Source organism: Blennius ocellaris (genome assembly GCF_963422515.1).
Source record: "Blennius ocellaris genome assembly, chromosome: 7".
NCBI classification, from domain to species: domain Eukaryota; kingdom Metazoa; phylum Chordata; class Actinopteri; order Blenniiformes; family Blenniidae; genus Blennius; species Blennius ocellaris.
Genome location: NC_137656.1, coordinates 21,951,470 through 21,976,901, shown reverse-complemented (window position 1 = coordinate 21,976,901; position 25,432 = coordinate 21,951,470). Strand labels below are relative to the sequence as shown.

General features: G+C 43.3%; 1 protein-coding gene across 5 annotated transcripts in view; it reads right to left on the bottom strand.

Moving 5' to 3' along the window:
• Window positions 1–25,432, bottom strand: part of pbx3b (pre-B-cell leukemia homeobox 3b) — a 57,354-nt gene that overhangs the window by 3,776 nt on the left and 28,146 nt on the right. Inside the window, exons 3-9 of one of the 5 annotated variants that reach the window (XM_080499353.1) lie at window positions 8,845–9,086; window positions 7,680–7,870; window positions 6,531–6,666; window positions 5,673–5,702; window positions 1,898–2,063; window positions 1,154–1,231; window positions 609–721 (exon numbers count right to left, since the gene is read on the bottom strand). In XM_080499353.1, coding sequence (XP_080355479.1) covers window positions 609–721; window positions 1,154–1,231; window positions 1,898–2,063; window positions 5,673–5,702; window positions 6,531–6,666; window positions 7,680–7,870; window positions 8,845–9,086 — 956 coding nt within the window. The remainder of the gene's footprint in view (window positions 1–608; window positions 722–1,153; window positions 1,232–1,897; window positions 2,064–5,672; window positions 5,703–6,530; window positions 6,667–7,679; window positions 7,871–8,844; window positions 9,087–25,432) is intronic. The other 4 variants (XM_080499350.1, XM_080499351.1, XM_080499354.1 and 1 more) reach the window with 4 other exon arrangements.

Below are 25,432 nucleotides of genomic sequence, written 5' to 3'. Positions count from 1 at the left end.
TGGAGCTATAAAAATTAATAAATAAAAGTGTATGTGAAAGTAAGGAAAATTAAAGCTGTTTCTAATTAGTGTTTATATTATAATTAAAAGGGGTAGATCTGTTTACTTTCATTAATGCATGAAAGCGAGTGTCTCGGTTGTGTTGCCGTGTAAAACTAACAACATGGAAGACGTCAACAACAAGCAAATAACAGGATGAGACAGAAGGATAGCGATATAGAGTACAGAAATAAAGGGGTAAACATAGTACCAAAAACCCAATACCAACCCAAGAGCTCAAGTCAAAGCCAAATGCATTCACAAAATGTTTGGAATAGTAGCCAGGAAATTGCTTTGTGGCATGATAGCAGTGGGGTGGGATTATATTTTGGCTGCCAAAATATTCCATCCAAAGCGAAATAGTCAGTAAACACTTCAGTCAATCGGATGTTATTGGAGGCCTTGCCTGGTAATTTGAACTGCCCCTCGCCTGGGCAGCGTGTTTTTCTTATTTTCTATTTTTGGTTTAATGTGCTTCAGACTGCACTGTGGATGGCTCAGTACACAGGCAAGACAAGGACAGCTCTCTGCACCGGTTGTCAGGAACTGTCCCTGATTGTTGATCCTACCTGTGACTGTACATTGGCTCCGACTTGTGCCCCTTGGTAAGAATCCCCATTCAGACTCTGCATGCTCAAGAACATGTCCCCAGAGTTTGGGAGGTTAAAAGAACCTGAAGAACCTGGAAAGGGAAGATGTAAGTAGCTGAATACATGAGAGGCCTATCAAGGGAAAAGCACAGACACACACACATACACGCACGCAGACGCGCACACGTCTGCACAAACAGACCCAACTCAAGCAGACAAATACACAGAAGAAAGACTCCCATAAAGCAGGCAACTACAAAGGTGGAAGAAAGGAAGGAAGGAAGGAAGGAAGGAAGGAAACCAAACACGGGGTATGCAGATAGGCTGAGGATCTCATTACGAATGAGGTGAACACACATGAAATGAATAATCACATGAACACAAGGGGGAACCGGTTCTATATGTGGTTGGTCGCTTAAGCTCCCAATTGTTCCACATCACCTATTTCCGAATCTAGAGTTGGCGGGGAAGGTATCACATGGTAAATGACAAGGACAATAAGAAGCTTATGAAAAGACCAGTACCAGTAAACATGTTGCTTAAAAGAGTGTTTTTGCTCTCTGCAGAATCCAGCTGAAACTCTTCATCTTTCATCTGGAATCCTGGGTGCAAGAAAAAGGGACCACTTCATAAGCTTACCACACCCTGACGCAGGACAAACTAGTCCTAACCGAGGATTACATTACTCATTACACTGGACTAAACATTCCCCTTTAGGCCCCACACTTTATTTTATGATTCGCTATCAACTGCTTATAATGTTATTTTTGCTCGAATCCTTATAATGTAGGTAAAATGCTCCCAGCAGATATGTTTTGCTTTATTTAGCAAAAAAAAAGAAAAGGAAAGAAAAGGTTGACAATTCAGAAGGACTACATACCATTACATTACAAATGACAGGAAGTTGACAGAAAGTCAAGGGAAAACAAATCCCATGGCATCATTCTGAATTCTCTCTCTCTTTCTCTCTCTCTCTCTTTTTTATTTTATTTTGCCAAAAATACATGTGTTCTCGGTTCACAAGTCAGGAACGCTTCTCTTTATGCATGAGTTTGCTTGGCATCAACTGTCTTATAGACAGGAGACACTGTGATCCCCAAGCTGGGAGCAGAGCCTGTCACTCTTGCCTGTGTGAATGGTGCATGAGCGAGCGAGGCAGGCAGGCAGCAGGTTAAGAGCTGAGGTAGAGGGCAGATCTTTTATTTTCTCCCTCTCTCTCTCTGTGTTTCTTTTCCTTGTTAATTTTGTCTATATGCAGCAGTGCCTACCGGAGTTAGGTGTGGTAGGGGAGTTGGCCTGGCTGTTCTGCACTGCAGCGGCTGCAGCGTGTGCTGCATTTACAGCAGTCTTGGCGGCATACAGGTTGGCTTCTTCCTGAAACTTGCCGATATTTTTCTTGTACCGGATCCTTTTGTTGCCAAACCAGTTGGATACCTGTGTGGGAAGAGCAGAGGGAGGAGGAGCAGAGGAGTCAGACATCAAGCAGCCACAGCACCGTGCACTGAGCAGTATGATTGTTTCAAGATGTCATGTTTGGGTCCATCAAGTACCCAATTCCCAGCCCCTGCAGTAATGTCCGCCGGGTACACAAGCTAATTAAGCCATAATCAGGAGCCACTTGTGTCTTCTCATGGATGGGAGCATGACATGCTCTCAGATCTGTCTCCTGACAAAACTAACACACAGGGGGGCTCTTACTGCACAGGCTCTAAAGTCAACCTGCTATACATACATATTCCTCACATCAGCACTGGCTTTCAGGGGTAGAAATACAGACATGGCACTCTGTGAAATGGATGATGTTTGATTTATTCCAGAATGCTCAGATCAGTGAGTATGAATGATTGACACCTCCGTGTAAATGTGTGCTTACAAGATGGAAATATGCAAGAAAAACTAGCACATAGAGGCACGATTAGTTCAAATGCATATCAGGATATCGATTGAAATCGACGTTAAGTAGATAGGAAACAGAAACATGGGTAATCTAAGGAACAGTCACCATTTAAATATTTAGCCTTTGAAAAATGTATGCATTTATACACATGCTCTTTGTAGCAGAGCACAGTCTGAGTGCAACTATGAAAAAACAAACGTAAACGACCTACAGATAATATGACATTTTAAAGACAATTCCCTTCATATTCTAAGCAAGTAAAATTACACTTGTGGCAAACAGAAGCAGACATGAGTTCAAACCTATGCTTGAAACTGGATAAATTCAGATTTAGAGGAGTTAGACACGTTAATTTCCCCGAATTGAAAAGATGACATCCAGCATCAGACAGTGAAAAGTTGCGTGAGGGGTGGACCTTATGTATGAATGCTGGCTCTGCAATAACAGTGGAATAATAATGAGATGATGCTTGTTTTTAATGGTCCTATAAATTAGAGTGTCTTGTCGCGGTGCTGCAGCCCCCCTCTCAGGCCCTGCAGCCCACGGCTGGACCAGCCAAAGAGCAGCTGCCCCTAATGACGCTTTATTTAATTTCCACCCATGTGCTTAAATTTTAATATCCCCAGCAGCCCGCCAATGCTATGGCGTAAAAACCGACTGGATTTGCAGGACATCAGATCATTTCTATCCTGCACGTCTCTGTGCTCTAAATCTTTAATATCTAGGCAATTAAAATTAATGACCATTCAGGCGAGGCCCACTGTTGGCAGGGTTTCCTTGACATCAATTGTTTGATGGGTTTACCTAGAGGTTAAACTAACAAGCAAGGTTTAATTGGAAGCAATGAAAGCTCTGGCCATCATCCTTTTTACTTAACCTGCTTATAGTGGATTGTAGAAGCAAAGACGATGCAATATTCTCGACCTTTCAGATAGCCAACGGTGTGCCCACAAACCCCTGACAATTACAGAAAATCTTATTCTAAATGCTCATCTGTCTGTTTAATTTGGCAAAATGTTCTTGCAAACAGTATATAAAAGAAATCTACATTTATTAAAATGTTACTTGTAGCCAGTCGTGGTTTTTGGACATGAAGACATATTTTTCATCATTAAGTGTGACTCAACAGAAACATCCTATACACCAACGTAAAATAACATTACTTTTACAAATTACGCAGTGATGGTTGAAAATGTGATCCACTGATTCATAACAAAAGTTGACACATCATCTGTTTCTTCTTATTCTCTTGATTAATGAACTGCATGATGCCTGCCATCAGTTTTACAAAGTTTTTTTTTTTTTTTATCTGCCCACTGAACTTTGGCCTGAGTGATTCTAAGCTTCAGCTCAATGCTGGACGAACGCATGGCACTGGAAGTTGTGGTTATCTCCAGAGCAAATTAATTTCTTTATCTCGTGGCCATGCATTCAGTTGACTCCTCTGTGTGGCAAGAAACATGTTGTGACACTGGATTACCTGACATTAATTGGCTCAAAAGCAACTCTTATGACCACACTTGGAAGAAAATGCTGGTCAAGCTGTGCCATTTTTAATTATTCATAATATCTCACTGTATTTCAGGACAATATTACTCTTTAGTTAATATATGTTCGCGTGTGATCCATCACCATTTCTATCTGATGTCCTGCTTTATGCATTAAACCTTCCACGCATTACAAATAATCAAAATATTGTCACATGTCACTTCAAAGACGACGCCTATAAATTATAGCAATGTAAATGTATTTCATTCAAATGATAAACAATAAACAGTCAGAGAGATTTTATCAGTCGGCCTCTGAAGCATCAGGACACAAACCACAGCCTTCATTGTGATGCACATGCAAAATATCACTGAGTCCTGCATGTCGAGACCGCAGGTAGGTAATATAACAACGTCAGTACATCATTCTACTTCAAATATTCGCTATAAACAAGCACGATTCGGTCATAAAATCAGACACAAAACAGTCAGATAATAATGTAGTTGTTCATTCAAGGTTATCACTGCAGCATTTTAAGGGCATCAGAAATAACAGACAGTATGAAAAACAGCGTCTGAACTGCGAGGATCTGGGTTTGCTCTCGGGGAGGATGACTGTGCATCACATGCATTTTAAATGATCCCCGCTGAAATGATGCCGGGTATTTCATCAGTAATGATGTATCGAGCAAAGCCGCACAGCGATATTGGCATACCATTCACAACGGATGGTGTTTACTTAATGAACTACTTGTGCAATCAACAAAGCACTGCAAAAGAGTTTCGGGGTGTTTGATAAATTACTGAGCCGAGCCCTCGGAGTGACCACAGTGAGCGGTCTGTGACTCTTGAAAGGTTCGGCCACGGTGAAGGATAACACACTTACAGTACACCCGGCACTGTGTCGAGCCTCTGACTTTGTTACTCACTTAAACTGAGCCAAAGCACTAAGAATAAGTCAATAAGAATGTCTGCCGCGGCCTCCACTTGTCGAGGAGTACGCCACTAATGGGGCCTGAGATGAGTTCAAGTGAATTTTTAAAAGCCCTCTAATTTCTGCACGGACCGATTTGTTCTCATGGGAACTGCTACAGTGGCCTGTTTTTGGGGGAGTGGGGGCTCCATCTGTGAAGGCCAGTCAGTGGCCATTTCTTTCGCTGCCGTAAAGCACACAGTTGGCTGCGAGGCAGGGGGAGTTAAAAACTAAACAAACAAAAACTAAACAAACAAAAATAAAGAAAATTCAAATAAAAAAAATACTCAGTGCAGCTTTAAAATCCAGGAGACCACACAGTAAGTCAACAAAAAAAATATGTGGTGAACAATAGTCATACAGTAAAATTACATGTGACACAATTGTACACATATAATGTGGTGATGTATGAGTGCAGCGTGACAATGTACATCAATCAAAAAGAGGCTGTGGTCCTGTGTGAGTAAAACGTGGGATGTAAATGCTGTAAAATTTTCATCCACTTCTGTCGAAATGTAAATCTGGACTAGAAATACTGTATAATAACATTAACATTATTCCGTCAGTGTGCGGGAGGGAGGTTCTGTGCAGTGAAAAAAAAACAAAAAACTATGAGGCTATTACATACATAAACATAGGAAGTACAAAAAAATGAAAACAGTGTATCAGGAGAAGTTATGACATACCTGTGATACTGTGATGGTGCTTCCCACCCCCTGAAGGCAAAAAAGAATGGGCTTTTACAGTATCTGACTCTTCATGACTACACTCAATATACCCCTCATCACCCCCTCCCCACACAGACAAAACACTGCAGATTATTGTATAGATTCATGTTTCTCTGATATTGTGTCTCATGAGGACAACCATAGAACAATAGAGTATGAAAAAAAAAATCTAGATAGTAGTCACAGTCATAGCAGGAGAAGAGAGCACAGGATCATAATACTTTGGATGTGGGGTTTAGGTGGCAGAGATATTGCCTTCAGGTTTACCCAACGAGGAGGCTTTGACATTTAGAAAGCGGGAAAGTTGCATCTGTTAAGTGTTAAATAGATCTGTGAATTAGCACACTCCTGCAAGGTCACTTTCAGAGCAAACAGAGACAAATAAATACCCTGTATTGTCCACTGTCTTGAAGCACCAGACTTTAACTGCTTTTCTTAAAGTAATGGATGATGCCATTTTTTTTGGTGGTTTTTTTTTTTGTTTTGACCTGAGCGACTGACCAGGCAAGAGAGAGAGCACGCATGGTGGATGGGAATGAGCGGGGGAAATGGCAGGGGACCCAGTGTTGGGGCAGCTAAGAAAGGACAACATAGTGCTTTGATTGAGGCTAAGATGATATAGGCCTCCCCTCCCTGTGGCCCTGCTCTGACTGACTGGGGCCAGCCTTGACTGAAGCATCATTAGGCAGTCACAATGTCAAGGTTAGCAAAGGACATTGTGTCTTGATGGTGTGACCTACAGTAACTATCCCTCTAGGCTTTACCCTTTCCCCATCTTCATTACCCACCAGATACTGTTAGATGAACACTACCCACCTGGGAAACTGTGATGCTGCACTTCTTGGCCAGCTCCTCTTTAGCCTCCTCGCTGGGGTAGGGGTTGCTGAGGTGCGAGTAGAAATATTCATTCAAAATTTCTGTTGCCTGCTTGCTGAAGTTTCGCCTTTTCCGCCTGAGTGGGGAGCAAAACGAGAGAAAGGCCGAGCAAGCCTATTAGTGAGACCAGCATTAACTCATCCATTTGGATTGCACAAATTGCACAATCAATCTCACACATAAATGGTGAAAATAATGAGGAATGGGCACTAAGGGCCCTCAGGAGCAGAATATCGTGTCCTGCTCCAAGAGTCTCGCCGACACACACAAAAGAAAGGACTCCGACCAGCAGAGCGGCGAGCACACATACACAAACAAACGCGCACGCACGCACAGTCACCAAACACATACAATGTTTAATTTGGTCTGTTGCTCTGCAATCTCCAGTCCAAGCGTGTAATGTGTAGAGTTTAGCGCAGCGGATGGGTGGGCTTCGTGATGGAGCGCAAAGCCCAGTCGGAGTGCATCTCGGTACATTATAGAAATCATGGCATGCACAGTTGAGCATTGTTCCTGAAGTGCCACAGCCCCAGGGATCTCCAGCAGAAACAAGCAAACTCTAACTAGATCTGGGTCCCCTTCCCTCCCAAGGGCACTACTTATCATGTTGTTGAGCATTTGCTTATTTTGCCTTGTTTACTGCGCTTCACACAGGCAGTGGGCAGCAAATGTGCTTCCACTTGGCTTGTTTGGCTCCAACTTGTGTCGCTCTCCGCGGAGCTCCACGCTGCACCACACTGTTAGTGATTAGGGTAATCCACAACACCTGCTGATGACCTCCCCTCCATCCATTACACACGACTTGGTCCCCCACTTCATTTGGTCTTAACTGCTCTCAGGTGTGAGGGCATGATTGTCTTGGAAATGGATAATGCATGGAACATGAACATAATTAAAATCATGCATCTCTGCAGTGCTCACACTGTGCGCTGTGCTAGAAACGTGAGCGAAACTTCAGGAGCTGCACACAGTCTAAAAATGACCTTCACCCACTGGATTTACTTATGTGGGTCATACGGCAGCGATGCAACTTTCAACATACGAAAACACACACACACACACAGTCATAAACAGGCAGGATCCACTGACCTGGCATCGAGGAATCTGGAACGGAGGATCATGACAGCCTCACAGGTGCTTTGCTTCAGTTGCATCTGGATGGAGCTGAATTTGCGGTGGATGATTCCCACCATGCGCTCAATCTCTTTAGGAGAGATGGGCCGCGTGCGAGACTGTTCCCTCAGCAGGTTCATCACATGGGTGGTAAATTCGTTGCACGCCTGCCAAGAGAGTGACAAAAACAGCCAAAATGAGTTCTGCAAAACGTCCCAAATCACAGGCACGAAAAGTCTGAAACGTCTCCAGCTCGTTGATCAATATTCTTAAGTTGTAGACATTTTTCACATATTGAATGAGTTCATTATGCACAAGCCCTTTTGTGCTAAAAGCTTCACCAGAGTGCACTGTTTGCTTATAACTTAGATGACATAATCGGTGAAGTCATCTCTGAATAAATGCCGATCTGCAATTTGGCTTGGCCTTAATGCAGAGTGAATTTAAACAGCTTTTCGTTAAACCAGTAGTTCATACATGATTAATTAGAATAACTCATTTACGTAGTGCACACTTTAGCTCATTACTCTGAGTAAAATTCGTTAAGTATTTACATTTAGATAATTAAAACCTGGAAACACCCTTAAGAAAGATGCATTTACTCCAGGCGAAGTGTTGTGTGCCCCCGCATACCCACCTCCTCTCTCAGAGAGCACAGAGTAAATTAGTCTAATTTACCTCACTGGCTTGCTGAGGCATCACTGTTACACCTTCTATTTTCGCCCATAATGCTTCTGTGTTTAATGGCAGGCTCAAAGTGCTAGGTGAGGGAGCCGATCATACTTTCATTTAACACAAATGACTGGGGCACTTCTTTGGATCGCTATCATCAACCACAACACACTAATTATTAATACCACTGCTCTTTTAGCAGGACAATATATCCTGTCCCATTATATTCATTCATACTGCTATTTCCATATTATACTGGAGTGGAGCAAGATAGAAATATGGAGAAATATAAACTAAAAAAATCTCGGTCGGTCCATAGGAATGTGAAGTCAAATTCAAAATCACAGGTAATGCCGTGGCTATTTAAATCCTTCAACAGTGACAAACATAACAGTTTAGTGCCTGAAAAGCACACACAGGTAACCTTTCAAAGGCAGTCTAAATGTCGATCTTGGAAGGATCCTATTACCTGTTCGTATTTCTCCAGCTCTGTGTGGTAGATCTGTCTGATTTGGGTCAGTTTGGCTCTGTAGTCGGAATGTTCGATGGAGTTGTCGGCTGCTGCGCCCGAGGCCGCGGCAGCGGCGGCGGCGGCGGCGGATCCGCCTCCTTTCTCTGGCCCCGCCACTCCTTCTGCCAGCAGCATGTTGTCTAAACGCATGAGCTGCGGGTCTGGCGGGTCCTCCTCCTGGGCACCACGGATGCTGAGACCTGCAGCGACACATAAACAAGGGGACCGTTTCAGCAAAATGCCATTCAGGCAAAACAACAACAAAACAAAACAAAAAAAACCCAAAACACAACAGTATTAAAAGAAAATAAGAGATCAAATAGGTCCTTGATGAATTGTTAAATGCCATTAATAGTATTAGGTCTACACAGTCTGCGATACTATAGTGCTTCCCTTGCAGGTATGAGCTGAGTGCCTCCCGTGTATGTGCAGTGTTCCTGTCGACCATGTCTATGCCTGTTCTCTTTTATTTACACACTGCGCTGCACACTGTGTGTACGGGAAGGCTGACATGACAGCAACATCCATAAACTGACAAATGCTCAATGGTGAAGTGGCACTTCTACTTTGTGAACGGATGCTAAACAGAAAACTATACCTCCAGTAAGTGTGTCTGTCTTTCACACGGTGAATGCTGGGTACTGCAAAAAGTAACTGCTGCTTTCCCTGTTTCTATTTGCCTGTAAGTATTTGGACCTTGTAGTTCTGGAACGTTCTGATTTAGGAATATCTTAGGAAGGAGTAACAATTGTGCGGGCAAACCGAATGTCTACGGGCGGTAAATTGAGGCAGAGCCCATCCTATGCGAAATGCTCATTTATGAATTCTGTTTTTGTTCTCCGATCCTGCTGTTTGTTTCCTCTGGTTTTTCGCTCTCGCCAGGCTGTCAGCGAGTCGTAATCACACAGCAGATAGCATACATGCACACCTGGATGCACTGGCAACGCAGCCACAACGGCAGCCTTTTTCTGAGAATAAACAAACGAAAAAGAAAACGAAAAACACTGCGGGTCAGAATTACAGCAGAAACAAGCACAAGCAATCCACTCTGGTAAGTGGATAAAAATGTGGCTCAATGGGCAGTAAATACTGAGTGGCTACTCGAACATTATGATTACCAGAGTTGTTTCAATTCAATAATCCCTCCCGCAATTCAGGGATTTTCAACAGCTCATTACAGCTTCATTAAGATATGGCCAGCCTCTGGATTCTAAATAAGAAGATTAGTGGCTCTATTGTGTCAGCCAGTAGGCATGCAATCAGAGAAGCCCTTTTACCATGCTCTGACCGGCTGACCCTGTAAACCATCGGCAAGAGTAAATACCTCGAGAAAAACTCTTCTTTTCCTCTGTATGTCTTAGAAACACAATCCTGGATTAAAAAAAAAAGAAGAAGCATATTGCAGCCACTTCTCTGATGTTTTCGTCTCTGTTTGTGTTTTGTTCAACTGCTGTGCCACTGAAAAAACAAATTTGCCTCTATTTATGGATCGGCTGGCTTTGAGTCTTTTAGGTGTAATGGTGTGAGAGGAGTGGATGAATGTGGCTATTTGTGTTGGAGACATTGAGATGCTGGACAAGGCTCCATCAGGCTTGCAGAGCCAAGCCATCCATGTGGACAATATGCCGCTGCTCCACTAACCCTCATCCACATCACACTGCATTTGCACAACTCCACCCAAAGCTATCGTTCTGGACAGACTCGACTGTTTCTATTCCAGTTTGTGCAGCATGAAACAAAATGGCACATGATTCAAATGTTGACTGACCAGATGCCTGGCTACATATCTCAACATGCCCTAATAGCTGGTGGTTTATCTGCCACAACGGTTCATATTTTTCTAATTCAGTATTTACTCCTGCCCTCTGATTCAACACAAGCTCAGCAGGCTGCACTTTCCTTTGTGCTGCGGGTGGTGGTAAGTAGGTAGGCACGTTTTTCATGTCAGGTATATTAAATATAACTCTGGGACGCAGCGTACATTTCCACACCAAACCCAGTTGTCACTTTCACTCCACTCACTCTATATCCAGGGGAAATGCAGCTGAGGGAATTTACAGGGCTTTTCAGCTAAATGGGCATAAATCACTGGTTTCATTCAAACTAAATAATCACAGGCCATAAAGAGCTACTTGTCTCTTACCATATATTACCACAAAGTTCCTGTGTGCAATACAGTGGCCATTCACAGCAAAGGAAAACAGAGCGAGACATTAGAAAGTGACATGTAATCCTGTTAGTCCACTGACATGTGGAGTGGCCGTGACATTTTTATCATACGTGTCTATTTCTATTTGGGAAATCAGCGGGATAAAAATGATTACTGTGCTGCTCTGAGAAGCAGACGGCCCTGCAGGAGTCCACCAGGGTGTATTTGTGCCACGGCAGCTCTGGCTGGTCATTCATAACACATGTTGGGAGGGATGACACATCTGTCTCCAGCACATAAATACGAAAAATTAAAAAAACAAAACAAAACAACAACAACAAAAAAAAACACTCTTTCTGTCCAGCTGTCTCTTTCAGCGCACCTTTGTTGGGGAAGCTAAAGATTGTGGATTCCCCGCCTGAGCTCAGCATCATCACACAACTCACACAATATAAGCTGGAGGAAGATAATATCTTTAATTTGCTGTGTGGTTGACAAATCTGTATAGTAACTTGCAATTCCACAGTCACATTTCTAGCACTGCAATGCTGCTTTTCCTGCACAAATCTTTATCCTGTTATTGTCTGATGATATGGGTATTAAAACAAGTTTGGGCACCCAAGTTTAGCTCTAATCCACCTCCACAGTCAAAGTGGGATTAATCTCAGTGCAAAGGGAAAGTGTGGGAGTCGTGTCACCTTGGTGAAAAGCCTGCGAGCAACAGGAACTTGAGAATGAAAAATCTATACATGTCCCAGTTATTTCATGATGATGTATTTAATTAACGGAACACATTTAATGGTGTAAAAGGAAAGCAAATCTCAGAAACTGTGATAATAACAATAATGTCACATGTCCTAAATCGGCCTCATTTGTCATTCAACAATACTGGTGGGGCAGCTGGGAAAAGCACTTGCATATGTGATTGTTCCTCATTTCTCTTCCAAAGCTGAGACAAAAGGAGACACTGTGATTAATCCATCCCTATCACTCAGGGGTGGTTCTTCTTTTCACATTTCACAGGTTTCACCATTATTATCTGATCCAGGGAAGTAACAAATTTGACAGATAAAGACAATGCACTCCTTTTCTCTCATATAGTCTCTCCTGTTCTCTGTTTATAATCATTTCCGGTTCAGGGCGGCTGTCTCGTACATCATTCCCTGCTTGAAGCCCTGACAGTGATCTGAGCACTGCCTCGGGCCGCTCTCCTTTCCTCCCACCTCTTTTCCCCTTGTGCCCTCTTTTATTCTGTGGGCTTAGCTGACCTTTGGCCTGCTGCTTGTTTACTCTCATCACTGAAGTGTGAGCAGGAGAGCCATAAAGGCAGAGCCCTGCTGGGTTAATGTGGCCTGCTGAAGAGGGAAGAGGTGGCTCTGGGCTTCTCCACCTCATTCTGCCGCACTGACTGCACTGTCAGCCAGCAGACGACACACTGGAAGAGGGGCACTTCTCGCAGATCAAATCCGACTTTCTCCCTTTTCGCTTTGCAACATCTTTCTTTCAATAACAACCATTTTTGAGATAGTAAGCTCTTTTTGTCATGGTAACATGAACCTTCCTGTGTCTGATGATACACACCCTGGTTACTTCCACCACTGTTTCCAAAACATCCTGTTCATTACAAGTAACCCTGACCTCCTGCAGCTACCCTTCTGCACAGTGCCTCCAGTGAATGGCTCCAGCCACGTATCGGCACTCTGTTCATCTAATTGCATTGATCCACAAAGGTCTCCCAAAGCTAACTAATCGAAACAGAATTTATTTTCTGTCAATATTTGCAAAGGTCATCTCTCTTAAAGCTGTGGAGTAGACCATGTGAGGAGAGAGGCGTCTGGGAGAAGGAGGAGGAGGAGGAGGAGGAGGAGGAGGAGGAGGAGGAGGAGGAGGAGGAGGAGGAGGAGGAGGAGGAAGAGGAGGAGGGGGAGGAAGAGGAGGAGGAGGAGGAGGAGGAGGAGGAGGAGGAAGAGGAGGAGGAGGAGGAGAAGGAGGACCATGGCATCTAGCCTGTTACTGAGGCTCGTCCAAGGTGAGCTTTTACTCGAGCTTGGCACTCAGGATCCGGGGTTTCTAATCCACCGTGTTATTAAAACCCGCTGCCAAAGCAACACACTGGAGACTACAGAGGGCTTAAAGTATCCATTTCACAAAGAGGCCAGTGTCACTACAGCCGCGTTCCACGTCTCCTTTGACTTCATATCATCTTCTTTGTCGTGGCGCCTGGATCAGTAACCTTCAGCTCCAGAAGCGGAGAGCTAGATCAAATTACCATTGAAAATCTTTTGTTCTGACAAATGAAACATAAGGATCCTCTTTCATCGATGTTCTTAAAGGCTTTTTTTTTTTTTAAGGTTGGCCTACATCCACATGGCACAAAGAATCTGAGAAAATGCCTGCAGGCTCTCTCTTGCATGTACAGTAATTAACATGCCATTAACACATTAATACACATTAACTATTCCCAATGTTAATGGCAGAGTAATTACCATACCTGATACCGCACTGTGGGGAAGCCAAAGTACATTTGCCACTTTGTGTTTCACTTTCTTTGTTGAGTGAGTGAGATGAAAAGACTCATTTTGGGAGGATGGCTTGTTGTTTTTCTTCTTCTTTTTTCCCTAAATCAAACTACCTGTGCCAACATGTGCTTACAATGTTGCACTGTGTTCCCAAGACAATAGACAGTACCTTTATAGAGATGGAGGAGTCGCTCTGATTTTACTAGAGAAATGTCCAAAAGGTGAAGAGCTCTCCTTGTGAACTACTCAGGATTGGTTTTAGAGGTGAGGCTACTAATACTGGAGGGGACAAAGAGCGAAGTGATTAAATGCTGAGGAAAAGAAGACGAGCTCTAAACTGGGGAATCCCTGTCTGGAATGATGATGTATTTCCTCCCTGTGCGGTGAGTGATAAGCTAATCAGCCGCGCTGACAGTGAAGTGTTACAGCCCCCCAGTGCTGGGTCAAGACTTCTCCCATCATACACCACCAGCACACACTAAACAGACAGCGGATGGAGGTGGTGGTGGGGAGTGAGAAAAAGTGGCTCTGGTCAGAAAAGAAGATCTCTGTCAGTTCAGGTAGCCTTTGTCCCTGGATGATGATGAGCCGCCTCCCATAAAGCAAAGGCTATGACAGCAGTGGTGGGAGTGAGGGCATGACAGAGGGGGGGGGGGGGGTTGCCACTCTCGACCCACGACGCCAAGACATGCGGGGAGTGGGGTGGGAAAGGGGGTGGGAAAAGACAACCCAAACAAACATCTTGAAGACATTTTGCCAGGCACACCAAAATTAATCACTGTCCCACGGTGGCACTGACATTTGTGGGAAGTGACACACAACATGACAGACTAGAGGGAAAGGATGAAAGGAGACTGAGAGAGGGTGGGAGGGCTGGGTAAACAAGAGCCACTGTCACTTGCTGTGATCATGAGTGCGTGCGTGCGTGCGTGCGTGTTTGTGTGTGTGTGTGTGTGTGTGTGTGTGTGTGTGTGTGTGTGTGTGTGTGTGTGTGTGTGTGTGTGTGTGTGTGTGTGTGTGTGTGAGATGTGTGTTTTCGTGTGTTTATATGTGGACATGTGAGTGCCCACTTTGTTTCCTGCCCTCTAAGACTCGATATGGGCATACGGCCAAGTGGTGTAGTGATGGCTGACCAGGCCTGGCGGTGGCGGCCGCACGCAGCGGTTGGGGAGACTGGCCAAATGAGTGGACAGGACCTCCGCTACAGATCAGCACACTGACTGACCCTACAGGACACATACAGCATGGGGCTTCAACATAGGGCCCACATGGTTCACATGGTCTGCTAGTCACAGAATGAGACACAAACTCAGACACACCCGAGTGTTTTTCAAGCAGACACTCCACCCCTACGACGAGGGCAACAAGGCAATTATACACAGTACATTAGCAAAATAATATTTAAATCCTGTGTATTCACAGGGACTTTGAGTTTGGATCAGTTTGAGACCATTATTGCATTTCACGTTTCAATATTTCATTTTAACCCCCTATATTGTGTTAGCATGTTTTGCTTATTTCTTTTCTTCACTTTCATTTTATATTTCATGTATTGATGGTCTTTAGCTGCTAGCCTCAATTTGCTGCAAAGGTAGGCTGATTTGTTATTCAGACCCCAAGCAAATAATGCAAATGTGGCACTGAAAGCCACTTATGAAATACCCAAAGGCAACTAATCACTCCTCCTCTCGTTCCAGCCTTTCTGCAGCCTCCTAATTAGAAGATGGAGATTGCATGAAACCAGGTCACACAGCAGGTCTTGTACACACCGATAGTCAGGCAAATACGCCGGCAAAACTTCATCCAGACAGCAAGCCAAGCGTGCATTATTTTAAAGGCTAGAGGTGAAAAAAAATAATGCTATTCAGGTTATTAATCCCATATATTTCACTGTATGCTTCTAAAGAAGGATTTAGGCTTGAAGCATTTTGTGAATGTGCTTCTGTATTTGTGCGTTTCTCACTGTCTGCATCTGTGCATGTGCATACGTTCGCGGCTGCACGTGTGCGTGTGAAGGCTACATTCTCACATAAACAAAGAAACGGCATTGGTAGCATACAGCCAACCATGATCCACTGCCAGAGAGATTATTCTTTGCAGTGCCATTCCTGCAAGAGAGTTGACAGTCCATCATTTAGATTTTGCAGTGTATCCACGAAAAGGCTGAATTGCCTGAAGCAGAAGGAGCTGCTCTTTCCTTCAGTGTCTTTTATAGAAGAGAATTCAGCTTCAAATGGTAAAGCCAGAATCCTTTGCTAGTTGTGCTAGCGTGCGAGGACTCTGCTACGAGGCAAAATGAGGTTACGGCATGGGAATGAAGCTGTGCTTGACGTGCCGATTCTCTAAGCATGTCTTGGCGAGCACTGATAAAGTTCATAAAAAAAAACAAAAAACAAAAAAAAAACACATCCACCTCCAGTATTTCAGGTTGAATGTACTAGTCCTGTTTCTGGATGCATCCTGAGTCTGAGGTTTGTCGCAGGTTACAGCGAGGGTCTACATAGTGTAGTGCAAAGAGGAGCTGGGCAGATCAGGTCCAGGCCAAACAACAGCTTGTGACAGAAACAGGCCAAAGAGGATGTTGAGACACGCAGAGACTTAACAGGCAGCCGGCCTGCCATCCACTCTTTTTCAGCTCTCCTTATACTCAACACATCACTTTGAATTCATCGCAAGTGTCTCTCAAAGAACGCGGCAAGAAAAGAGTTTCACATTACCATAAGAAAGGAGCAAAATGACTGTGGCATGTTCCCAGCAAATGAGTGAATGATTGGCCGCGAGAATATCATCTCCCCCATTTCATTTGACTTGCTGAATAGTCTTATTGTACACCTCCAGATAATACAGTACAATTTTTTTGTTGTTGTGCAATACAAGGAAGCCAAAAAAAAAAAAAAAAAAAAAGGTTATTTGGAGCTAATTATTCCCAGCATGTACTTTACACATCATTTAATGAGTTATACTGGAGGTGTGGCCATTGGCTGTGACTTGCTCGCCCAGTTATCCAAGATGAACCGTGCAATCTCCCTCACGTCACCGCTGTCATGTGTACCAAATCCCCCTCCGCATCCAATTCGCTGCTAGAGCTTCACTGGAGCAGAGACAAGGCGCCACTGAAGCAACACAACAGCTCCCGTAGCGTCTCCACACACCGGCAAGGGAAGGGTTTGGGGGGTTGTGGGGGGGGGGGGGAGCTGGGAGCTCACTCTCATAATTACAATAATTAACAGTTGCAGATTTAATTGGAAGGGAAGGCATTAACAGGAGGAACATTGTGGTGGCACATGCAGAGGGAACCTTTGCTGTGGGAAGCTTTTGTCTTCTCTGTACCTAATGGTGCCTCGGCTACAGTTGGCGAGTGCTGACACAACACAACGCAACGCAACCAGGCTGAGGGTTCAGACGGTGGGGCTTGTCAGGACTCAGACTGGAGGCAGATAATTAGGTGCCAGGTTAATGAGAGCACGGGCTCTTGATGGCATTTGGTTACTGTATGTGGGCAATTAATGACTTTGTTTTTGTGTTTTTATTGCCCACTTGAGTGGAAAACATAATACATTATTCACCCCGGGCCTGTGCGTGGTGTTTGATGGAGTGGCTGTGACTCTGGCCGGAGAAACTCTGGCCATGGCGAATAGTTAATTCAAAACAAGACATACTATACAGAGTGGAGGTAATCTCAGTTTACTCATGGCTACTGCGCGGCGTGACCTTTTCAGAGCGTATTGCCTCATGTCTTCAGCGGGGATATTAAAAACTGCAAAGACGTCAAGCAAACATTGAAGTTGCAGGTCAGGCACAGGACAGTGTCGCCACAACAAATAGCAGAACAAAGAAGCCAAACCCTGTGGCCATAAGTGTTCAGTTAATTCAGCGTATCACATTTCATAATGTATTTGTGAAATTCCATACCCCCTGAAAAGCCCAGCTTTCATTCGAAAGGATTTATTGGCAATGAATCCACTGAGAGGTCTTTAGACACCCTCTTCTTTAGCCCAACCACTTGACGCCTCCTATTTTGGAGTTAGTTGTTCTCTAGCCTGTGGTGGCCAATTAGAGCGCTATAAGATAAATGGGCACCCACAACTTTGATGTCCATCTTTTTAATAAGCTTTGGTTAAGATGACATCTGTGTGAAAGAGTTCAATATCTTCACAGTGGGAGAGAAAAGAGGTTTATTTTAAAATGAAATATCATGTAAATACTGCTGGAGGTTTAGGCTGGGTGTGGGGGATCACAGTGTCGGCGGTGACTCTGGCGTTGGCATTCATTATCTTCCACTGCAGTTGTGCAGATTAGTCAGCGAAACATGATTTTTAGAGCCTTGTGAAATCTGTGCCTTTATACTTTCCGACGAGCCTCAGTATAAACAAACAAGCAAAAAAAAGTTGACATTATGATTTTATAAGCAGCATTCATTCAGCCCCGGTACAAAACCCCAAGCAATATTTTTATATCCATTAAAACACTCTGAAATAATTAACTATCCCACATGCAGAAGCCATTGAATGAAATACAAGTGTAATAATAGAAAAGTGTAACAATATCTAAAATGGTGGGGTAATAAAATGGTGCACGAGTCTGTATGAATGTAGGAGAGAAAGAGAGGTGGAAAAAGAGCATATATCTAACCTAGCCTGCGGACGTGCTCCTTTATATGTGTGTGTAACTCAGTCAGGAATAATGTAAATGTCTGGAGAGTCTTAAGACTGAGCAGGCCCGTATAAAAGCACCCTGTTTCAGGCTAGTAAAACAAGTCAATAAATACAGCGGAGAAGCCAGTGCTGTCTGCTGCACTCTCCTGAATGAAAACAGAGGTGAACTGCTTATTTTCAGTCTGGCACCAGAGGTTGACAGCGGCATTATGGGCGCTCATACATTCTGACTATCACTCGTCACAAGCTATATCTGTCAACATTACACTCAAGTGCATTTTAGATGTAAAACAAGCGTGCTCGCGGAGGAGTATTTATGACCTGATGCGGTCAGCTGCTAAATGAACTAAACGCTTCCTACAACAGTGGCTGACCACGATTGTGATGTTTTCAAAATACTTTTCTTTCTCTCGCCATTCATCAGTTTGTCATTTTGGCTGATTCTCACAGACAGAACAAACACACAAAGTATTACGAGCTCAGCCTCTGCTCGGTTGGCACTTACTGTGGGAGAAAGGCAGATCCAAATAGGAAGCCAATGACACAGACTCACACAAAATGGAAACACCATTAGGTAGGCAAACACTTCACTGCAATAACTGCTACCTGATTACTGGAGGAAAGCGCAGGCATGGTTCTCCTTTTTTTTCTCATACTGTGTCAACACTTTGGGAAAGCAAATATTTCAGTGACTACCCTCCCTGCACTTTAATCCATATGGTGCATTCTGTTTGTCACCACAGATGTTACACTCCCAGGAAGGCTTTTTAGAATAGGAAGAGCTACTCTCTCCAAGCAGTGCTCACCTGCTCTGTGCTACACAATGAATACACAGAGGTCACACACCATATCACACCGGGGCCAGCGTCAATCCTTTATTAAATTACCTGGCTATCTTATTTTCTGTCACCACGCTGATATGAGGGTTATCTTTTTCATTTATGTAGCGGATTTTCAGAGGATTATGCATTAAAGATTAAGGGTGTGTATACCCAACACCTCGGCACAACAAAATGCAATAGCTCAGACAGTGCATTGCTGATGTGTGGAAGGAAAAGGAGGCGCTATAAAACAAATCTTCAGCAGCCAGAACCGGACAGGGTTTATTCTCCTCAGACAATACAAGCTGTGACTATACAGAATGTTTCAACCCTAAAATACTGTGGTAAGCAATACAAATCCCTTGGACAAAATGAAATGTATTAAACATGTGGATTTCATAAATCTCCCTTTCCTCGGTGTGGGTCAGAGGTATATTCACTGTAGAGCTCAGCAGGCATTTTTTTCCCCCCAGCATTGTTACTCTGAGTCGCAAGTGCTCCGAGTGGTTTCAAAATGAATGTCAGCAAAAGCTGCACGTGTACGGCAAACAGCATATCCTCACAGTAAAATGGTTCAAATCACTTACCCCTGATACTTTATAAGAGTATTACAGTGGTGTGGGGATTTAAAGGTCTGCTATGGAAATGTTACAGCTGGAATAGTGAAGCACGATCTACATTATAGGAGTGGAATACACCAAAGATGAACAGTTGTGGATAGTTTTGCAGGCTCAGTCGCCACACTAGACAGTGAATTGAGAAAAAAAAAAAGGCATTCAGATTCGAGCACAACACTGTTAAGCACCCAACTGGGATCCCTTTAACCTTGAGCAGCATACGAAAGGTAGAGGCAGCCTGGGGCTATGGGGGGACTGGCGACCACAACTCCCAGTGCCATGCTGCTCCACAGTAGGGGCCCAACAATGCCAGATTGCCAGAGAGGCCAGAAAGAGGTGGCACTACAGCGTTAGCTGGGGCTGATCATTCATCTGCAGCAATGCCCATTTAAGTTGCTCCATTATCTATTTGTTTTTGTTTCCCAAACCCTTCAGTTCTGGTAACCTAACCGAGGAGAAAGTGAATCCACATTCACCTTGTGGGTGTTCGAGCATCTGTTGGTGGCTTGTTCGAGAGACATTTCTGCTAATTATTTAGCAGGCTTGATGGATAATATGTGATCGTTAAAGATCAGGAGAGCTAAGAAAAGGCAGTAATTATCATTGCTTTGCGGCTCTCGCTAATAAAAGGACTATGGAACAGCAAGTGGCATGGATACACCATTAACTACTGTGTTTTTCTACATGCAAACAACTGCTCTGGTATTTTGATTTGCTTCAAACTAATAGCTAGTAAATAGGGTATGAATGATGTATGAATGCTACACAGTACATAGTTCCGCTTTGTGTGGGGGGCCAGGGAGAAAAGATGAATAAAGATGGATGATAAATTGGTGTGTGAAAAGGATATTCTTTCCCTCAAGCTCACGCTACAGCTGAAGCAAAACAAATAATGAAGCCTACAACCTATGAGTCACTTCAGCCCCATTGAATAATTCAATCATTTTTGTGACAGCTGACGATTACTTCATCATCACATAAAGACAGATTAAAAAGTTGTCAAATTAAATATTAAACAGGGACTGCGGGCAGCTGTAAATTTTTAAAGGAATAACATAGATTGGAGATGAAATGAGGCACCTATATGCATATTTGATGCTATAAGGAACAAATGCATATATTTCCTCCAGGCCACCTACTTTGTAATAAAAAATAGTGAGTGTATCGATGTGGTAATGCAGCACAGCGGAAATGATATGAAAGAGAAATTGGTTTTACATAATGATGTCAAAAGGAATATGGCTCTGCATGGTCATGCGGAATAAAGATAAGATTCTCTTTCTCCGTGAGTGAATATTTTGCTAATGGTTTCTTCATTTCCTTAAAGAATAAAGACGCAGCCTTTGTGCAAACCTTGAATGAGATTTCTATTGAATGAAGTTAACATTTATCTTTCAATAGCAGAAGAGATCTGTTGAAAATACCCATGTGTGGAGCAGAATGCTCAATGTAAAAGCTTTGTCATGTGCTGAAATAAAGAGAAAGTGACAAGTGACAGTAAGTGCTATCACATTTTCAGCGGAAGGAAGGTTGGAAGACAACAAAGCCGTGAAATTCAACGCGGAGAGGGTTAAATCTCTATGAAGAACACAGAGGAGACCGCATTTCACTAAGTCAGCATCGATTGCAGTAAACAATGAGTGATCAATACGAATATAAAAGGCCCCCCCTAACAAAGACCTACATGTAGATTTCATATATCATATCTCGCAAACGGACGGCGTTTTCTCAAGACCGTAGAATTAGCAGCAATACGCACTTCTAACACACACAATGCTCCGTTCAGCACCACAACACGGATACACTCCTGTGTCCGTACACACTTAGTCATGCAATAAGCATCATTGTCACAGAGCCTTCTTTTCCAAATGGTTCAGCCTCCACCATCTGCAGGCGTTCCCAGACACACCGCTTTGAGTCTGCCATAATGATGCATGACTAAGTACAGTTAAAGTGTTGCAGTCTGTTGGCAAAAAGCAGTCAAGCACTTTGCTATAGTGTCACTACGGATAAACCATACAGTTGAAGGTTGACGATGGATAAAAGGCACTGACAGGCCTACTGATGTGACTCTGCGTGTGTGTTTGTGCGTGTGCTGGTGTGAATTCACATGTGTATGAGAGGTTAGAAACCATGGCACAGCAGATTTGTAAGTGTACTTAACTAGGATGTGAAATAGGGTTGGACACAGTGAAATAAAATGCTGTGCTGGGGTGTCTTGAAACTGGGACACAGGTTTAAAAGTTATTCCCTTTGCCAATAAACAAGCATCTACCTCTCCGACTGTGGTTTTATAGGAATCGCAGCCTCATGGGTTTGCTAATATCTTTTGTTACACACATTTCTCCAAATCGCTGTTCGTCAGCACAGTATAAAATTGTCAAATGCAATCCCGGAACATTATTTTTAACAGCTCTCCCTCATCCACTTGGACTGTTTTTCTGAAAAGTATTTTGCTTTTGAATTTCTGACTTACAGAAGGTTATTACTTGGGCTGGAAGGAACAGGCCTCGCACTGGTTATTAGGCTTTGTGCACCTTATTCCTTCTGGTGAATTCAGCGATACGGGATCCGGGGCTCTCGCTAAGCTCTGAGCCCAGTCACTTCTCCAGTACACTTCATGGTAAATATTCAGCATACAGTGAATACAGAGGAGACAAAGAAGTCTCCATTATACTGTACTCTGTTTGCCAAAGTCTTTAGTGTCAAAATGCTCCGCAGACTTTGTTGCTGCTTTGTCGAGCTCCCTGCTGCAGCCGCTTTCATGTAAATGATCTTGAATGTTATTTTCTAAAGAATGCATTTTAAAGAGAAATTCTCAATTCTGCCTCTGCATCTTGTCACAAACCCTTTTCTCTTCTATCTCCTCCCCTCTCTCCCGCTCCCTCCTGCCGCAGCCGTAGACTGCATAATTGATGCAAATACTGTCACATGTGTCAGGAGTGGAGGCTCTTCTAGTTTACTTCTGTGCTACACTTTATCGGAGAACATTAAGTGGAGAAAGCAGCCTCATGCCAGGGGTGGAAAATCAGCTTGTCAGTGGTCTCATTCACAAAGCCATTTCTTCGGGATTGTTTCATCAAGGTGATTGAGAACAAAAAAGTACGGCGGCAAATTCCAGCTTATGTTTAGAAGCCCTGCCACATACATTATTTATATTTGTTGCCCACCCCTAGCCTCTCCAGCCATCTGAATACATCATTGCCTAATTCTTAAATATTTCTTCAGATTTCCTCCTATTTGCACAATATCCTTTCCACATCAACCACGGTGAACCATTAGGCCTGTAACGCATGCTTTTTGTGTGTGACACAGACCTGAAATTATAGATAACGGCTTTCAAGGAGTGCCAGGGCATGATGGGAGAGCCGTAATGGTTGTTGAGTGACTGGAGTGCAGTCAGAGACAGAAACAGGATTTCATTTACAACAACTATACAGGAGGAATTATGTAAAATGGTAACATTCCATGCCATTTAATGAGCCATATTCACTAATGTCTAAGTCTATGGTCTAGCAGTAATAAAACGCACCGCCTGCCAGAGCTCTGCCGCTACACTGTTTCTGTCTATTTCCAGCTCTGTATGAAACAATGGTGCATAACAGAACAGGCAGACATTTGCAGTTCTTTACCCTGAGCAGTGAATGCTCTGCCTTCAGACAGAGTGAGGCGCTTGTCTGCTACCCTTTTCCCTCCTCCTCTTTCACCCGCGCTCTCCCCGTCCTCTTTTTTTTTTTCTCCCTGGCCCTCGTCTGTGCCACAGATTAAGTGACTTGATCCTGCAAACATCTGAAGAATTCAGCTCCACAAAGAGGTCAGACAAAGGCCAGGGGATAGCCTTACAGGTCCTCCTCCATTAGCAGATCCACAGAGGTGTCATCAAGAGGGCTCTGCAGGCAACAAAGACGCCCCGAAACGGGTTGATTGCCAATTGATGTTTATCTCTCCCCTCATTTTTAAAACTATCACTGCCCGTGTCTACTTCGACGTGTGACATCTGAAATTAATGGGAGGAATTGATTAGTTCTGCACTGAGTAAATGTCAGATGAGTTGTATAAGAAAACAATATATTTTTCAACCGTTAAATGGAATCGTACATCTTTGTAAAATCTTCACAGTTTTTTTGTGTGTGCAATTTATTTATTTATTTATTTATTTTTTTGCACAAACAAGTTCTCACTTGTGAACTGCGATACTCAAGCCAAGTAAGCAGCAAGTGCTGACTGTCTCTTTGTTTACACGTCTCTTGATATAGACAAACAAAAATACCCCATATTTTCCAGGCAATAGCATTCACAAAGAATATCTGGGGCCCCAAGAAAAACATTTCAACTGTAATAAGCTTTCTCCATGAGAGTCTGAAACATTTCAGAGGGCTGCTTTGAAGCTCTCACTGTGTTGACTGTTCATATATAGACAGTGCTTGGAAAGCTGGAGCGCCATATCGCTGTAACCTCTCACTGCTTCTGCATTAATAATTAATTGCCAATGTGAGTAAACACCACTGTAGATACAAGGATGCCCCTAACAACACAAACTGCAGTGGAGATTGTGCTGCTCCCACTTAAAGAGGCATGCTCAACACATTTAGCTGAGTTTGTGAATATACGCTATTGCCGCACACGTCAAGAGGAGAATTCTGGCTATCCCTGTGTAAATATATAAATACGTGTTTGGGTAACATGTAGCTTTTTTTTTTTTTTACACGGGATGATTTGATTAATTCACACAATAAAAGATGTGGCCACTGAAGCAGGCGGGTTCCCTCTTTTTATGCCGCAGACTCGATTGTCTTCTCAGGCCTTCTCAAGAGAAGATTTGGAGGTGTTGCTCTAGCACAGTTACCCTTTAGCTTACAGGCAACACGCTGTGAGTTTACAGCTAACACAACCTCATTTATATTACTTATGGTGAGGAATGTATGCGCGGCGCCTGTGGAACATGCTGACCTTGTCACTGTTAGCAGCATCTCCCGTGTTAGTGAAGAGCCTCCTCAGGTATTGTTACCCAACCACTCAGTGGCTTCCTGCTTGTGTTTTATATATATATAAATATAAATGAGAAACTGAGGGCCTCGGAGTATGGCAGCCGAACAGTTGCTTATTGAATGGGTGAGCAACATAACATGCTCATTGAGCTTTGATTAAAAGATTTTATTACACATGCGGCATAAGCTCATATCGCAGCAAAGTGTAATATCTGGTTCTGAACACCCAGCTAGTTTCTGAGTACAAGAGAAACGAGAGGCTGCGATATATAACACAACGCATCCACTAATCATATTACTATGGCTGCGTATGCATCACCAATGAAGCTTATTTAGCTTTTGGTAGTGGAATATGACCAGCAATTCAGAATTCAGAGGAAAGGAGAGCGTCTTTTATCTAACTATAAATCCTCATTATTTCTAATAGCACTTCTGAAGGCTAAAGAGTAAAGCAGAGCATGTTCTCTTTATTCTTCAGTCACTGACAGACATGGCCAAGCACTATGGGTTAATGTAATATCACAGTTGGATGCCTCCTCAACTCACTTACATTCCCTGTTAGCTTAAAAGTCTTTCTATGGGAAAAAAGAAGGGGAAAAGTATGCAATGCATTAAAGAAAGGCACATAACAGCAGAAGGCTCAGGACTTACACCAAAAAATGATATTTCAAGAGGCAAACATTTGACTGGTTAAAACCTTATTATAGATACATTTAAAATTGATCACATTATTGTCATATTTTAAATATCATCAGCGGAAGACAAAAGACTGAAATATTCCCATTTGCGACATCCAC